The sequence below is a fragment of the Schistocerca piceifrons genome, chromosome 8 (assembly GCF_021461385.2).
Source record: "Schistocerca piceifrons isolate TAMUIC-IGC-003096 chromosome 8, iqSchPice1.1, whole genome shotgun sequence".
Classification (NCBI taxonomy): Eukaryota; Metazoa; Arthropoda; class Insecta; order Orthoptera; family Acrididae; genus Schistocerca; species Schistocerca piceifrons.
Window position 1 is genome coordinate 461,395,716 of NC_060145.1, and position 14,368 is coordinate 461,410,083.

At 38.5% G+C, this 14,368-nt stretch overlaps 1 protein-coding gene across 5 annotated transcripts in view; it reads right to left on the bottom strand.

Moving 5' to 3' along the window:
* Window positions 1-14,368, bottom strand: part of LOC124711163 (copper-transporting ATPase 1) — a 524,020-nt gene that overhangs the window by 235,112 nt on the left and 274,540 nt on the right. For all 5 annotated transcript variants that reach the window (XM_047241073.1, XM_047241077.1, XM_047241076.1 and 2 more), the window contains 4 exons: window positions 11,450-11,613; window positions 10,770-10,999; window positions 10,179-10,368; window positions 6,315-6,548 (listed from right to left, as the gene is read on the bottom strand). In XM_047241073.1, coding sequence (XP_047097029.1) covers window positions 6,315-6,548; window positions 10,179-10,368; window positions 10,770-10,999; window positions 11,450-11,613 — 818 coding nt within the window. The remainder of the gene's footprint in view (window positions 1-6,314; window positions 6,549-10,178; window positions 10,369-10,769; window positions 11,000-11,449; window positions 11,614-14,368) is intronic.

Below are 14,368 nucleotides of genomic sequence, written 5' to 3' on the forward strand. Positions count from 1 at the left end.
AGGTGATGTTTCATGCGGTGAATAGGGAACTTAGTCTCATATTGGTTGATGATGACGATGTCCCATACTCCGAGGAGCTTAGGAGACGAAGCAAGAGACCCACACTGCCAACTAGGCAAGGTCCTAGCGGAGGTGGTTTGCCATTGCCTTCCTCCGACCAGAATGGGGATGAATGATGGTGATGAAGATGACACAACAACACCCAGTCACCTCAAGGTAGGGAAAATCCCTGAGCCCACTGGGCATCAAACCCAGGACCCCGTGCACGGGAAGCGAGAATGCTACCGCAAGACCTCGAGCTGCGAACTGTCTCGAACTGGTTACACTGAGGGAATTCATGGCGAGATTGTGGTGGGCACAAAGGCAGTTTCCCACAGAGTTACAGCATAATGCTGAAGTGTTGCAGCAGAATCTGGTGCTGTTCTCCCATACAGCTGGCGTGGAGATGGAAACAAGTGGAGCCAGGGTGCAAGTAGCGATCCGTGTACCTGTTGTGGGGAGAAACTCACGAGTTTCACTGCTACAGCATTCACCCGTATCCAGTGAAATGGTGGATACTGGGGAAGTGGGTGCAGGTGAGAACGCAGGAAGTACTGCTAGTCTCGAAGGAGAGGCAGGCTCATGTGGTAATACCATGAGTAGAGTTGGGAAGATGCATGCAAGAAAACATTGTGATTTGTCTGAGTTGCCAAATATGGACTGATATGCGAACATGTGAAGTGAGTTTCTTTCTGGGGGAAGTAAACAGGACGAGTTGTGGGAAGGAGCTTCTGCCAGCCCAAACGTATTTCCATATGATGGGAACACACTGATTATAGTATGCACTCAAGCCAGAAACTGTATGATTGAATTGCTACAAAGGAGTCAGACTGGAAGGGCTGAAAAAACTCTAGCTTTAGGAAAGCAGAATAATTATTAATGGCTCAATTTGTGAGGCAGTTGGGATGGATTTTCGTGTTCCAACTACACTTAAAGGCTCAACTGTTATGACACTGTCACAGAATATCTCGTATTGGCAAGAAGGATTTCTGAGGGTATTACTCATTCAAAATGTAGTGTATTTAAATGACATACTCAATCCAGACCTTTTGCAGTCTTTGGGCACAGTAATAAAGTCCCAGCAAAGAGGAATTTTGAAGAAACAAATGTGGCAGTATGTACACCAATTCCAGGAAGAACAGGAACACAAAGATTGGTGGAGAGCTTATCAGCCAACAGTTGCAGATTGTTGCTAGCAGGCTTTTGTGCACCGTGTTTCTGGATAAGATGCAAGAGACCACAGGCTGTGAACATACCAACCCACCAATTACCGGTAGAATGGTTGACCACCATTGGTCAGTGAAGCAGTTCGTTTAAAGTTCTTTATTAGTGTATAAGTGTATGATAAGTGGTACAGGTAGTAGCAAAGGGTGAGCATAAGTCCTTTATAATGAATTCGTAAGAATTTGCTCAGTAAGTAAATTATTCATGTTAAGGTAATTGAATGGGAGCATGATGTTATAGATTTGGGACAAATCTTCTCAGAAGGGAGGAGGTATGCTGTGCCACGAATAACTGCAGGCATGGATTTGGGGAATTCTTGTAAATTTTCCACAGCTATGGCTGGAAGATAGTATTTAAGGGACCGATTGTCACGCTGGGTGGTAGACAAGGGCAATATTGATATTTAGCAAACGATTCTGCAAGGCAGGTTTACGACACCACTCACAGGCGAGAAGGCACAGCTCCGTGGGCACAGTATACAGGTGTGAAGTAATCAGGGCAGCACAGGACACTGACATGCTGTGAAGAACCCATACATTGAAGTTAAAATAGTGCCTAGTGACCTGTGTGTAGGGACCAAAGAAGGCTAAGGAAAACTGATGATGTAATTATTAATGAGCTCTCCACATGTGCCTTCTACAGGCACTATGTAAGGGACACAGGCATAAGATGTATAGATAAAGTGAGCCCAGAGTCTCAAAAGGGTGGTAGTCATGTCACCATTATGTCCAAGTCTAGAACCAGAGATAATGATGATTGTTTAAGATGCAGGTCACCCATGAAGATCTTCTGGTGATGGATATCAGATGCCAACCAGCTGCTGAAATTACCACCGACCTCCAGTGCCCAGGTGTACCATAGCTATGGCAGGGCGTACCACACCTCAGAGCTGCAATGGCACAAGTAACAAGTGGGTGGCTAGACTCCAATCTCTGGGTGACATCATTCAGCAAGCTGCAAGCTGCTGGGGCTGGGGCACGACCTTGCAGCCTCCCAGGTGCAGAGTTGTCTGCGGTCACTGACCGAGCTGCCCAGGGCAAGCAGCCAGAGCTCCTAAGGTTCACTACAATGACAGCAATCGGTTCTTTCCCTCCAGCACTCTACATGGAGTCCATGAGATGCACTTGAGGTAGCAGCCAGCCCTGTCCCGGGCTACCGGCACAGCAAATATGTGCAGTGACCACTTAGCCATGGCACGAGTAGGATGGCTACGTCTGCAAGGCTGTGCAGCCTGACTCCGACACGGCAAATTCCAGCATCGGCTTTGACACTGACCCTCACATGGACACTGTGTGGCGCTATCACCAAGATCAGCAGAAGGCCCACTGGGTACCTTTGATGCAATAGAAACAATGCCAGTGTTTCTCTGCATGGTTTGGCATGAGTCACCTCTCTGTCCCAAACCATACCTATCAGTCATATTGACATATTACAATTCCTAAGCTCAGCAAGTTGTAACAGCAGGGAAGGAAGAGTTGAGAGGAATCTAGACTGTAGATACTAGAGAGTGAGTTCTTCCCCAAATGGCTCACACTGAAGACATAAAATTTAGAAGTGGAGGTCAGACTCCAAAGGGGGATGAAAAACACCAAAAAGAATGAAAGAGGAAAGGCAATGGGAACAAAACCACAAGGAACACAGAAAACCAGGTGGATAGCCAAGTCAACATAAGTAATAACACAGAGAGGGGCAGGATGAGGGAGTGGGGATGGAGCGATAATTGGGTGGGAGGAGCACAGGAAAGGAAAAATTGGCTGCAATAGCTCGAGGCCCCACAGGTGGCATGCGCAAACCCACAAAAGAACCGTGAGCCTGTTGGCGGGTGGGGGATTAAGTGTGAAATTCAATGATCTGTGCACACCTTTCTCCTCAGTAAATCAATAAATGATTGTTGGCATGAAGAAGTACAACATAATACATCATATTTGCATCCTGTCATATAAACTGTAAATATCTTTTAATTTTCAAATTTGTGTCTTTTATAGAAAAAGCTGCAATTGTAAACTATGGCCACAAAGATACTGCAAAAACTGTAACCATCTTTTTTATCTATATTAATTTTTGTACATTCATAAGCAGAGAACAAAGATATAGTGTACATTTATGTCTTTTGTGCAAGAAAGAGGATCATATATACTACCATCACATGAGGCAGTAAGAATGGTAAACATCCTATTGCTTTTAAAACTCCATATTTGTAACAGATAGAGAATTTATAATCATCACATTAACTGATGATGTCTCATTCCATCTCCTCGTAATACCCCTTTTCCCATATTAATTTGTATCTATGTACAGAAATGATTAAGAGAATCAATAAAACAATACAATATGAAGGTTACTGGTGGATAGCAAGTAAAACAGTTACAAAGTTAGAGGATTTGTATAGATTACATTCTTCTAATGGTAATTAATTTCAAATATCCATGAGTGATATTTTAGAATAGAAAATGTGGACCTTAATACATGGAAAGAGGATACTATGCCTTCTGCCAGGGAAAAAAGGAAGACCAATTGCAGTGCTGAAAATGGAGAAGTAGGTGTATAGAATAAGAGGGAAATTATGTTTCTGACTTGCGTATTAGTGAAAGTAATATTTAAAAATACTTTTCAAGTCTTTATAAACTGCATAAGCATACATATCTAACTTTCCTTATGTCTGTGAGATTGTTTTGTAAATAAATGCAGGCTATTAAGAAAGAAAGAAAGAAGGATGAAGGGACATCGAACAGATGTGCAGAACTATAGACCTATATCTGTAATGTCGGTCAGTTGTAGAATTTTGGAACACGTATTATGTTCAAGTATAATGACTTTTCTGGAGACTAGAAATCTACTCTGTAGGAATCAGCATGGGTTTTGAAAAAGACGATTGTGTGAAACCCAGCTCACGCTATTCGTACACGAGACTGAGAGGGCCATAGACACGGGTTCCCAGGTAGATGCCGTGTTTCTTGACTTCTGCAAGGTGTTCGATACAGTTCCCCACAGTTGTTAAATGAACAAAGTAAGAGCATATGGACTATCAGACCAATTGTGTGATTGGATTGAAGAGTTCCTAGATAACAGAACACAGCATGTCATTCTCAATGGAGAGAAGTCTTCCGAAGTAAGAGTGATTTCAGGTGTGCCGCAGGGGAGTGTTGTAGGACTGTTGCTATTCACAATATACATAAATGATCTTGTGGATAACATCGGAAGTTCACTGAGGCTTTTTGCGGATGATGCTGTAGTATATCGAGAGGTTGTAACAAAGGAAAATTGCACTGAAATGCAGGAGGATCTGCAATGAATTGACGCATGGTGCAGGGAATGGCAACTGAATCTCAATGTAGACAAGTGTAATGTGCTGCAAATACATAGAAAGAAAGATCCTTTATCATTTGGCTACAATATAGCAGGTCAGCAACTGGGAGCAGTCAATTCCATAAATTATCTGGGAGTAGGCATTAGGAGTGATTTAAAATGGAATGATCGTATGAAGATGATTGTCGGTAAATCAGATGCCAGACTGAGATTCATTGAAAGAATCCTAAGGAAATGCAATCCGAAAACAAAGGAAACAGGTTACAGTACTCTTGTTCGCCCACTGCTTGAATATTGCTCACCAGTGTGGGAACCGTACCAGATAGGATTGATAGAAGAGAGAGAGAAGATCCAACGGAGAGCAGCGTGCTTCATTACAGGATGATTTAGTAATCGTGAAAGTGTTACAAAGATGACAGATAAACTCCAGTGGAAGACTTTGCAGGAGAGATGCTCAGTAGCTCGGTACGGGCTTTTGTTGAAGTTTTGAGAACATACCTTCACCGAGGAGTCAAGCAGTATATTGCTCCCTCCTACATATATCTCACAAAGAGACCATGAGGATAAAATCAGAGAGATTAGAGCCCACACAGAGGCATACCGACAACCTTTCTTTCCACGAACAATACGAGACTGGAATAGAAGGGAGAACCGATAGAGGTACTCAAATTACCCTCCGCCACACACCATCAGGTGGCTTGCGGAGTATGGATGTAGATGTAGATGTAAATGTAGATGAACATCCTTTACATGTATGAGTAATGTGAATGCTAAATTACTCATTCCACATCATTACGATTCATCACACAAATGATCCATGGAAAATGTAACTAATTAAAGCTAAAGCTAAAAAACTAACTAAAGCTAAAGCTAAAACTATCATTGAAACTTCCTGGCAGATTATCATTATTATTCATCACTAAAGCATTTTGTTTTCTCTGTGTTTCTGCTGTATCTATAATATCTGTTTAATGTTTATTACCTGTTATTATTAAAACTTTAAAAATGTTTCTTTTTTCTGTATCTAAATTTGCAATCAATTTTGTCTGCTCTGTATAAAACTTACAACATGACATGTCTACTATCACTGTCAAATATTATCTATGAACAAAAATAAACTTAACTGAAACTAATGTCAGAGATTGAAGTTAATGAAGAAGATTAGAGATACAATGCTGAGGATGAAACAGTTCAAGTATTCCTTTTCTTGTGTTACTTGTGTCATGCAACTGACAAAATGGTCTCAGTACCTTAACACATTACACAACCCTCATGGACTTGGTGCACATAATATATTTGGGAATTAATCAGTAAACTCAATGACTATGTACATTTGTTGTAGACATGTTTGAGAACATGACCTGAAGAAGTTTGTGACCATAGTCTTTGCACATGGACTTCCTTTGCTAAATTTTAAGACAAGTGGCTTAATTACTTGATTGTGCAACTGGTCACAGAGGAAATACTCCAAAATATTTAACTTAGATTAAGAAGGTGTCCCAACAAAAACTGTATGTAAATAAATGTAGCCACTGGATTTTCACAATGTCCTAAATGAAACCAGAGAGAGAGAGTGTTTTCTATTTATAACAGTTGTCTCTTAGTATTACACCACAAACTAATTGGTTCTGTGAATATTATTAATGATTTTTCTGAAAACTAAAACAAAATCCACTACACTGCAATAACAAATCATTATATGCTTGTAGAAATAAACAAACATGCTGTATGAAGCAACTGCTTACCTTTGCTGTGTGCTCCAGCCACCGACCGAGTGATATAAATACAAGCAGCATAGGAGGTGTGTCAAAGAAGGTTTGTGGACTAGCCTTCTGTTGCAGCGCCATGGCAGCTGCCAGCACAGCAACAGAGTATATGTATGATATGGATGTCGCCATCATGATGAGGACGTCCATGTTAGTTGTGCGGTGCCTCAGGGCCTTCCATGCTTGCACGTAAAAGTGCCAGCCTCCAAAGAACTGTGTAGCATCAAGCAATTTCTATCACTCCCTTACATACATTTTAGGAAAGAAGGTAAAAAGCTATACAAAATTAATTAATAGTCACACTTAATAAATTTATTCTAACTACTGAAAAAGACTCTCCCTTGAAATCTTTGGAAATAAGAATACACAGTAGTAAGTATCTTTATAATATCAGCTACCAGCTTACATTAACACTGTCCATATACTGTGATCAGTCTGCTGCTGTTTTGTTATGGAACAGAGTTGCGATTTGGAAGAAGTCCTTCTGTGAAACATAATCTACACTAGTATGGCTTTTGGTGGGAAATTTAGCTCTTTGACTATTAACCTAATGATATTAATTCAAGAATATTTCATATTATTTGTCATTTCTTTTTATTTTTCACTCTTTTGGAAATTTCATGTTTTATAATCAACAACACTTAATATTATCAACTACTAAAACATTTGCAAAATATATCACCAAAAACAAGTAACATAAGTGAACTACTCTTGCTTCTGTTAAAATGCTGGTAGATGAAATGAAAAGATGGTACAGCATTACTGGCTGCAAGACCCTGTCTGGGGTCGTTCGGCCACTTTGTGCAAGTCCTTCTATTGCATGCCGCTTTGGTGACTTCCATTTAAATGAAGATGATGTGAAATGCTTAGGACCCAGAGCAAAGAAAACTTCTGAAACAGCCAGGAATCAAACCACTGTCTATAGGCAATGACCATAACCATTAGATCACAAGCTGCAAACAAAATGTTGGTATTAAAACTATTGGAAGAACGTTATGTAAGCTGTTGGGTGAAAATCTTTTTGGCAGGATGAGACCGAACATTGTTTGGGTGTATTAATGAAAAACTGCAAAAGATTGCAAAAAGAACTAATAAAATGTGGAAGATTCAAATTAATGACCTGAGACATTTCATTTAGTAGTGTGTGCAAAATTAATTGGAATGCCAGAATTATTTTCGCAAGCACAAATAATGAGATAGACAACTGTGTGAAACATGAGATAGACCACTGACAAATGATAAACATGAGATAAGAAGAAGTAGTAGTATTTATTCATTTTAATGTCAGTTTCTATTTGTGAGAAAATTTACTGTAATCAATGTCACAGAAGATATTTGTGAACATGGCAAAGTAGTTTTTTTTATTCTTTATTCAACGTAATAAAACAACAGGAAGGTCAGAAAACTTAGAAGACAAATAGCAATGTCCTGACAGAGGTTCTTCTAAGACAGGTTCCAGTCTTCATATGATTAAATATTGACTTTCTGTTTTCCATTCACTCTTCATAGTATTTCATCAGATAATGGTTCTGTGAAGTCATCTTGACACTTCACATAGCTACAAATCAAAATTCTAATATGACAAGTTATTGGTTGGGTTGGGCTGTTTGGGGAAGGAGACCAGACAGAGAGGTCATCAGTCTCATTGGATTGGGGAAGGGTGGGGAAGGAAGTTGGCTGTGCCCTTTCAAAGGAACCATCTCGGCATTTGCCTGGAGTAATTTAGGGAAATCACGGAAAACCTAAATCAGGATGGCCGGACGCAGGATTGAACAGTCATCCTCCCGAATGTGAGTCCAGTGTGTAGCCACTGCGCCACCTTGCTCAGTACGACAAGTTGTCATACAACTTACAAAGACCTTACATAATTTATCAAATGACCAGCAAGTGCACTTCTTCAGTCAGTATCAGCTAAGTGGACTTCTTCAGTCATATTAGCTTAGATATTTCCTTGTGACTTTACGCCAAATACTGAAACAATTGGCTTTGCTCAGTATGCTGTTCCAAATAGAGCAATCTAAAGGCCTACAATCACAGACTGTAACTTGAAGATACACACTGTGGTCAATATTTACTTGGATCTAATTCACTGCTTTCTCATTTCTTGTCATTCCACTCCAGCCATGGCTCATTCACTTCTGATAACTCCCAGTCTCATCTTTCGTCATCACTTGCTGTGCATATCTTCATTTCTTCACCTTTGCCCTCAAAAATTAACTTCAATGCTACATTTTCTCCTAATAACACTTGTAATGCTTCAACTGTGAAGTCTTTTGACAACTTTTTTTTTTTCCTCAGTAGTCATATCACAAGCAGACTACAACTGTTCTTTTCTAACCACGACATTACTGAGACAACATCTATACCATTGGTTATTCCTGCCTTATCTTATTGCTTCCCTCTGTATCTATCCATCTTTCTGATTTTTCAATTTTTAAGCTTTTATTTCAATGCTGTACCTTCATTCTGCCATCTCCTCAGTCTACATTGTATACTGGAAAAGGACAATAATTGTGCACAAAGAAAAAAGTGAAAACCATAACAGTTCAAAAATAGCATTTTGTTACTTCCCATTTCTTCTCACTGTGATTCTCCTGACTTACAGGCTCACTCTAAAATAGTATTTGAAATGCAACACTTTATGACTGGATATTCAACTGACATTTTTACCTTCTTCCCTTCCCATATTCTTCAATCTACTTTTTTTTGGAGGTGGTGACAGTAACCCAGTGACATGGTTCGAAGAAATATGTACACTGTGTCAGCCAAATCCAACATTAGTACCCTTTTAGGGTACTCTTTTCACAATGGGTCTGATGGGTCAAGTAATGTTGTTTTTATCTGAACATCAATGCACTCCCTTCCATACATGGTTTTGTGTGTGTGTGTGTGTGTGTGTGTGTGTGTGTGTGTGTGTGTGTGTGTGTGTGTGTGCGTTTGTTCTACATATACGATGAACCTAGTTAATTATAATCATTATGAAACTTCCTGACAGATTAAAACTGGTTGCCAGACTGACTCTAACCGGGACCTATGTTTTTTGTGGGTAAGTGCTTTACTGACAGTTATTGGAACAAGATTCACAACCTGTCCTCACAGCTTTACTTCCTTCAGTACAACTATTACATTCCAAACTTCACAGAGGTTCTCCTGTGCAACTTACAGGACTAGCACTCCTGAAAGAAAGGATATTGTGAAGACATGGCTCAGCCACAACCTGGAGGATCGTTTCCAGAATTAATCTTTCACTCTGGGGTAGAGTGTGGACAAATACAAAACTTACTGCCACATTAAAGCCATGTGTCAAACCAGGACTAACACAGGACCTTTGTCTGTGTTTGAGTCTGGTCTGGCACACAGTTTTGATCTGCCAGGAGATTTCACATCTGAGCACATTCCACTGCACAGTGCAAGATTTTTTCTGGATATAATCATTAAGTTTGAGATTCAACCTATATATACTACAGATGGGAAAAAAATGTAATTTCAGAAATAGTTATAGAATAACATCCTACACACTGGACATTATACACCATTATTTGCAATAGACCAGACAGAGGCTAATGAATAAAACCTTCCGTCATATTTAATATATAAACACACTTGTCTTCAAGGCATGTGCAAGGTTATTCTTTGCTTAAGTCTATATAACAACATCCGATGCCAAATAACAGAAATTTGGCTACCATACTTCGTGTCTTAAAACAGCTCACTTCACACTTTTTTTACCAATGATTCCAATAATGTTTTTATTAAAATACTCTGGCTTACTGTTCTAATAACCAACAGTTCAACTAAATTCTAAGGCATACTGACTGAAAAGTAATCAGGAAGTCTACTAACCATGACTGGAGTAGAGAGAAGGAACAGCAGCAGATTCTCCATTGAAAGCCCTGGAACTACGCAGCACATGTCTTCGTGAGTCATGTGCCCCACCGACATTTGTATCATGAAATATGCCATCACTATCATGCACGGGCCACCAAAAATAAGAGATACGAAGAAAGCATTCCGCCACTTGGTGATTTCTTCTCTGTAACAGTATGAGAAATTCTGTTATGTATAACTCAGCAAGCATGGTCTAGTTCATTACCCTAGTGAAAAATCACAAATGTTTTGCTAGTCGTTAGACTTGCAGGCTAATCTAAGAGATATGGAAGACATTCACCAAGACAAAAACGCACTAAAATTACGTCCTTTGTCATGAAAGACAGTAGCAAGGAGAAAAGAAAATATACAGAAAAAGCACAGAATACAAGAATAAGGGAGAGGTCAGCTAAATACACCAGTTAGTATGTCTGTACTAAGTGTGAAGATTAGATATCCTCACTGCAAATTTTAAACATGTAGACATCGTCTTGGGAAAAAATTACATATCCAACACCGTAGCTGTTATAACATTAACAACATTTAATTAACCAATGCAAGCATCACCTGTGGTTGAGGTAGCCCTTAGCATCTTTGTCCTTAGAAGTGAGCAGTCTTGCAGTAAAACCTAGACGTTCAATGGCTTCGGCAATATCTCTTGGGCCAGTAAGTTCCGAGTCATAGTAAAAACGTCCTCTTTTCGTAGTTAGTGCAACAGATGCAGAACTCACACCTTTCAGTTTTTTCACAGAGTTTTCTATTTTATTCACACATGAGGAGCAGGTCATTCCTAAAATCTGGAAAAAGAATATATTTACTCTGGACATAGTGTGTTCAACATTTTTAAACATAATCACTTCATGATGTTATACATTCATACATTCACACACACAGGACAATTCCTTCAGTCGATCTCATCAAGAATGAGAAACTTCATAGATGCTGAATGATTCAGGAAACACATTAGAAGATATTATCAGCTACCTCACTATCCTATGAACAAAATCATTACTACTACTATCACTGCGTGAAAGCTGCACGTAAATATACCACTACTACTTGTTTTACAGTTCTGGAGGTCTTATACTCTTTATAAACTAATACTTATCCATTCTTTTATGAAAATTTAAGCTTAGCAGTAATCTATTTGATGCCAGTGAAAGCTAAATAATGATCTACCAAGCAATTCACAATGCATTATAGCTCTGTTTCCATTTCTGTCATATTATGTATGAAAAAAAAATTACCTCTAATTCAACTTGTCCTTCTCCAGTTCCTGGCTCTTGGATAACTTCTGCTGGAAACCCAAGTTCACTTATAGATGCAGCTATGTCCAGAGGGTTTATAACCTGTGGATCATACTTCACTTCTGCCTTAGCTGCCAGTAACGCAACCAAAATTCCATGTATACCTGAAATTAGAGATTATGGTGTTAGATAAATATCTAGATGAGAATAAATAATGTGATATATTAGGCATACACAAGAATATTGCAATATTTTCTACTGCAGTCCCAAATTTTAAAATCATTCAATAAGTCAGTTCCTTTTCTAAAAGTCTTGAACATGTGGACAGCAAAGGGGAAAGGAGATTAAAGAAGTGCAGTTTTATATTAGCTTGAGACGTCAATGTAGAATTTAAATGTGACAAAACACGCAATAAAATATTTGAAAGTCCAATCAACACCAAGAATGGCATGAATGAGTAACTAGACTCTGCTGTCAAAAATTCATGTGCATTTGTAGAAAATAATCTCGAACTAGCAACTTTCCCCAGTTTCGCATGGATAGAACTAAGTATCTATAGATGGACGATTTGTCTAGCTTAGAGGTAATAAGTTGTATACACAAAAATTCCTTGTGAATCAGTGTATTAGTAAAAACCACATCGAATTCCTTACAGTAGTTACCAAACTACTGCTACTGCTGACTGTGGGTTTAAAGAGACTAAACATCAGGCTTCTATTCACCCCCACCCCCCAGGACAGAAGCACTGTACCTCATCCGTCGGCATCTATAGTAAATTGTATGTGCAAGTTAATCTGAAGTAGAATGTGGGTACCAGCTCAATAGTCACCTAGTGGAATGTGAAAAACCCCTACAAACCATATCCATGTTGGCCAGCATACTGGCCTTCGTCATTAATCCACAGGACAGATTCAAATTGGAACTGTGTGCTTCCTGGGTGCTTTAATGTGCACGGCTTTCTGGGCAGGAAGCTCCTGAGGTTAGTTTTCACATACAGACAGAAAAGTGTTATCGACAGGTGGTCTCAAATGATTCCATAACAGTAGATTTCCAGAAAGCTTTCGATACAGTCCCTCACAAGAGACTTCTAATCAAATTGTATGCCTGTGGAGCATCGTCTCAGTTGTGCAAACGAATTCATGATTTCCTGTCAGAAAGGTCACAGTTTGTAGTAACTGATCGAGTAAAACAGAAGTGATATCTGATGTTCCTCAAGGAATTCTCACAGGTCCTTTGCTCTTCCTAATCTATACAATTGATTTAGGAAACAATATGAGCAGTTCTCATAGATTTACTGTCTTCCTCTGTCAAGTCAAGTCATCAGAAGATCAAAACCAGTTGCAAAATGTTTTAGACAAGCTACCTGTATGGTGCAAAAAATGGCAAGTGATTCTAAATAATAAGTGTGATATCATCCACATGAGTGCTAAAAGTAATCCATTAAATTATGGTTACACAATAAATCAGACAAATTTAAAGGCTTCAATTACAACTTAAAATCTAGGAATTACAATTATAAACAACTTAAACTGGAACAATCACATAGATAACATTGTGGTGAAGGCAAACCAAAGGCTGCATTTTATTGGAAGAACCATTAGAAAGTGCAATAAATCCACTGAAAGAATCGTCACACAACATTTGTCCATCCTATATGTTACTATTGCTGCATGGTGTGGGATCCCTACCAGATAAGATTGATGGAAGATACTGAAAAAGTTCAGACATGGGCAGCTAATTTTGCATTATCGCAGAGAGAGTGTCACTGATGTGAAACACAAGTTGAGGTGGTAACCACTGAAACAAATTCATTTTTTGTTGTAGCGAGATCTTTTTGTGAAATTTCAATTACTAACTTTCTCCTCTGAATGTGAAATATTTTATTGACACCCGACTGCACAGGGAGAAATTATCATTGTAATAAAGTACGAGAAATCACAGCTTGTGCAGAAAGATATAAATGTTTATTTTTCCTGCATACTGTACAGGTGTGAAACGGTAGAGAAACAGTCTGGAGGAAGTTCGGTGAACCCTCTGCCAGGTACTTAAGCATGAGTTGCAGAGTAGTCATGTAAACTTAAATTAAAAAACATGCTGCAGGACTTTACTTTAAAAATATGTATAATATTAACCTTTGTGACCTGCAAAAAAGCTAATACAAAATTTTGTTTAATAGCTAGAGACGATGGACAATAAACAAAGCAGATAAAACACTTTATGTGACATTTAAACAATAACACTTCTTTCATTTCAGCCAAAATATTGTTATTTAATATTCCCTTGGCATTGAGAAACTGGATACAGCAATTATTTTGGATTTTGCACAAGGGTGAAAGACAATGGAATGGGAAATAAATATTTCCTACATCTTTTTCATAAAGACATAATTTGCTGTGCAGATAAAATTACATTTGCATACAGTACTTTTGATATTTGTTTGCAATTACATATTAAGAAATTAGGTAGTAATTTTAGACTTAATACAGAAAGCATTTTCACTTGTTTCTAATGAATATTTATCTTCATATCATTAAGAGCTGTCAACAAGCATCTTTAGTAGTGCTCAGTGCACAGTTTTGGTATTTTTATATTTCCATCTTATTTTCTGTTACTGCTAACAATACAATCAAAATTAATGTAGGTGCAATACAGCGATAACATGTTTTGGACAATAATTGCAATAGAATAGCTATGACCTCTATAAAACCACATGAATAGTTCTGTGATGAGAAAAGACAGAAACACAACCACAACAACCAGTTCAAGAGTTTGGTCAAGATACTGTAGAATGTCATAGTTCTTAAATGGCACTGAGTTCAGATGATGATTATTATGACGATGATAATGCCATAGTGTTTTAAATATCAATATTTAAGTAAAAATAAAATCGCATACAAATGCATCTGTTACTGTACGTTA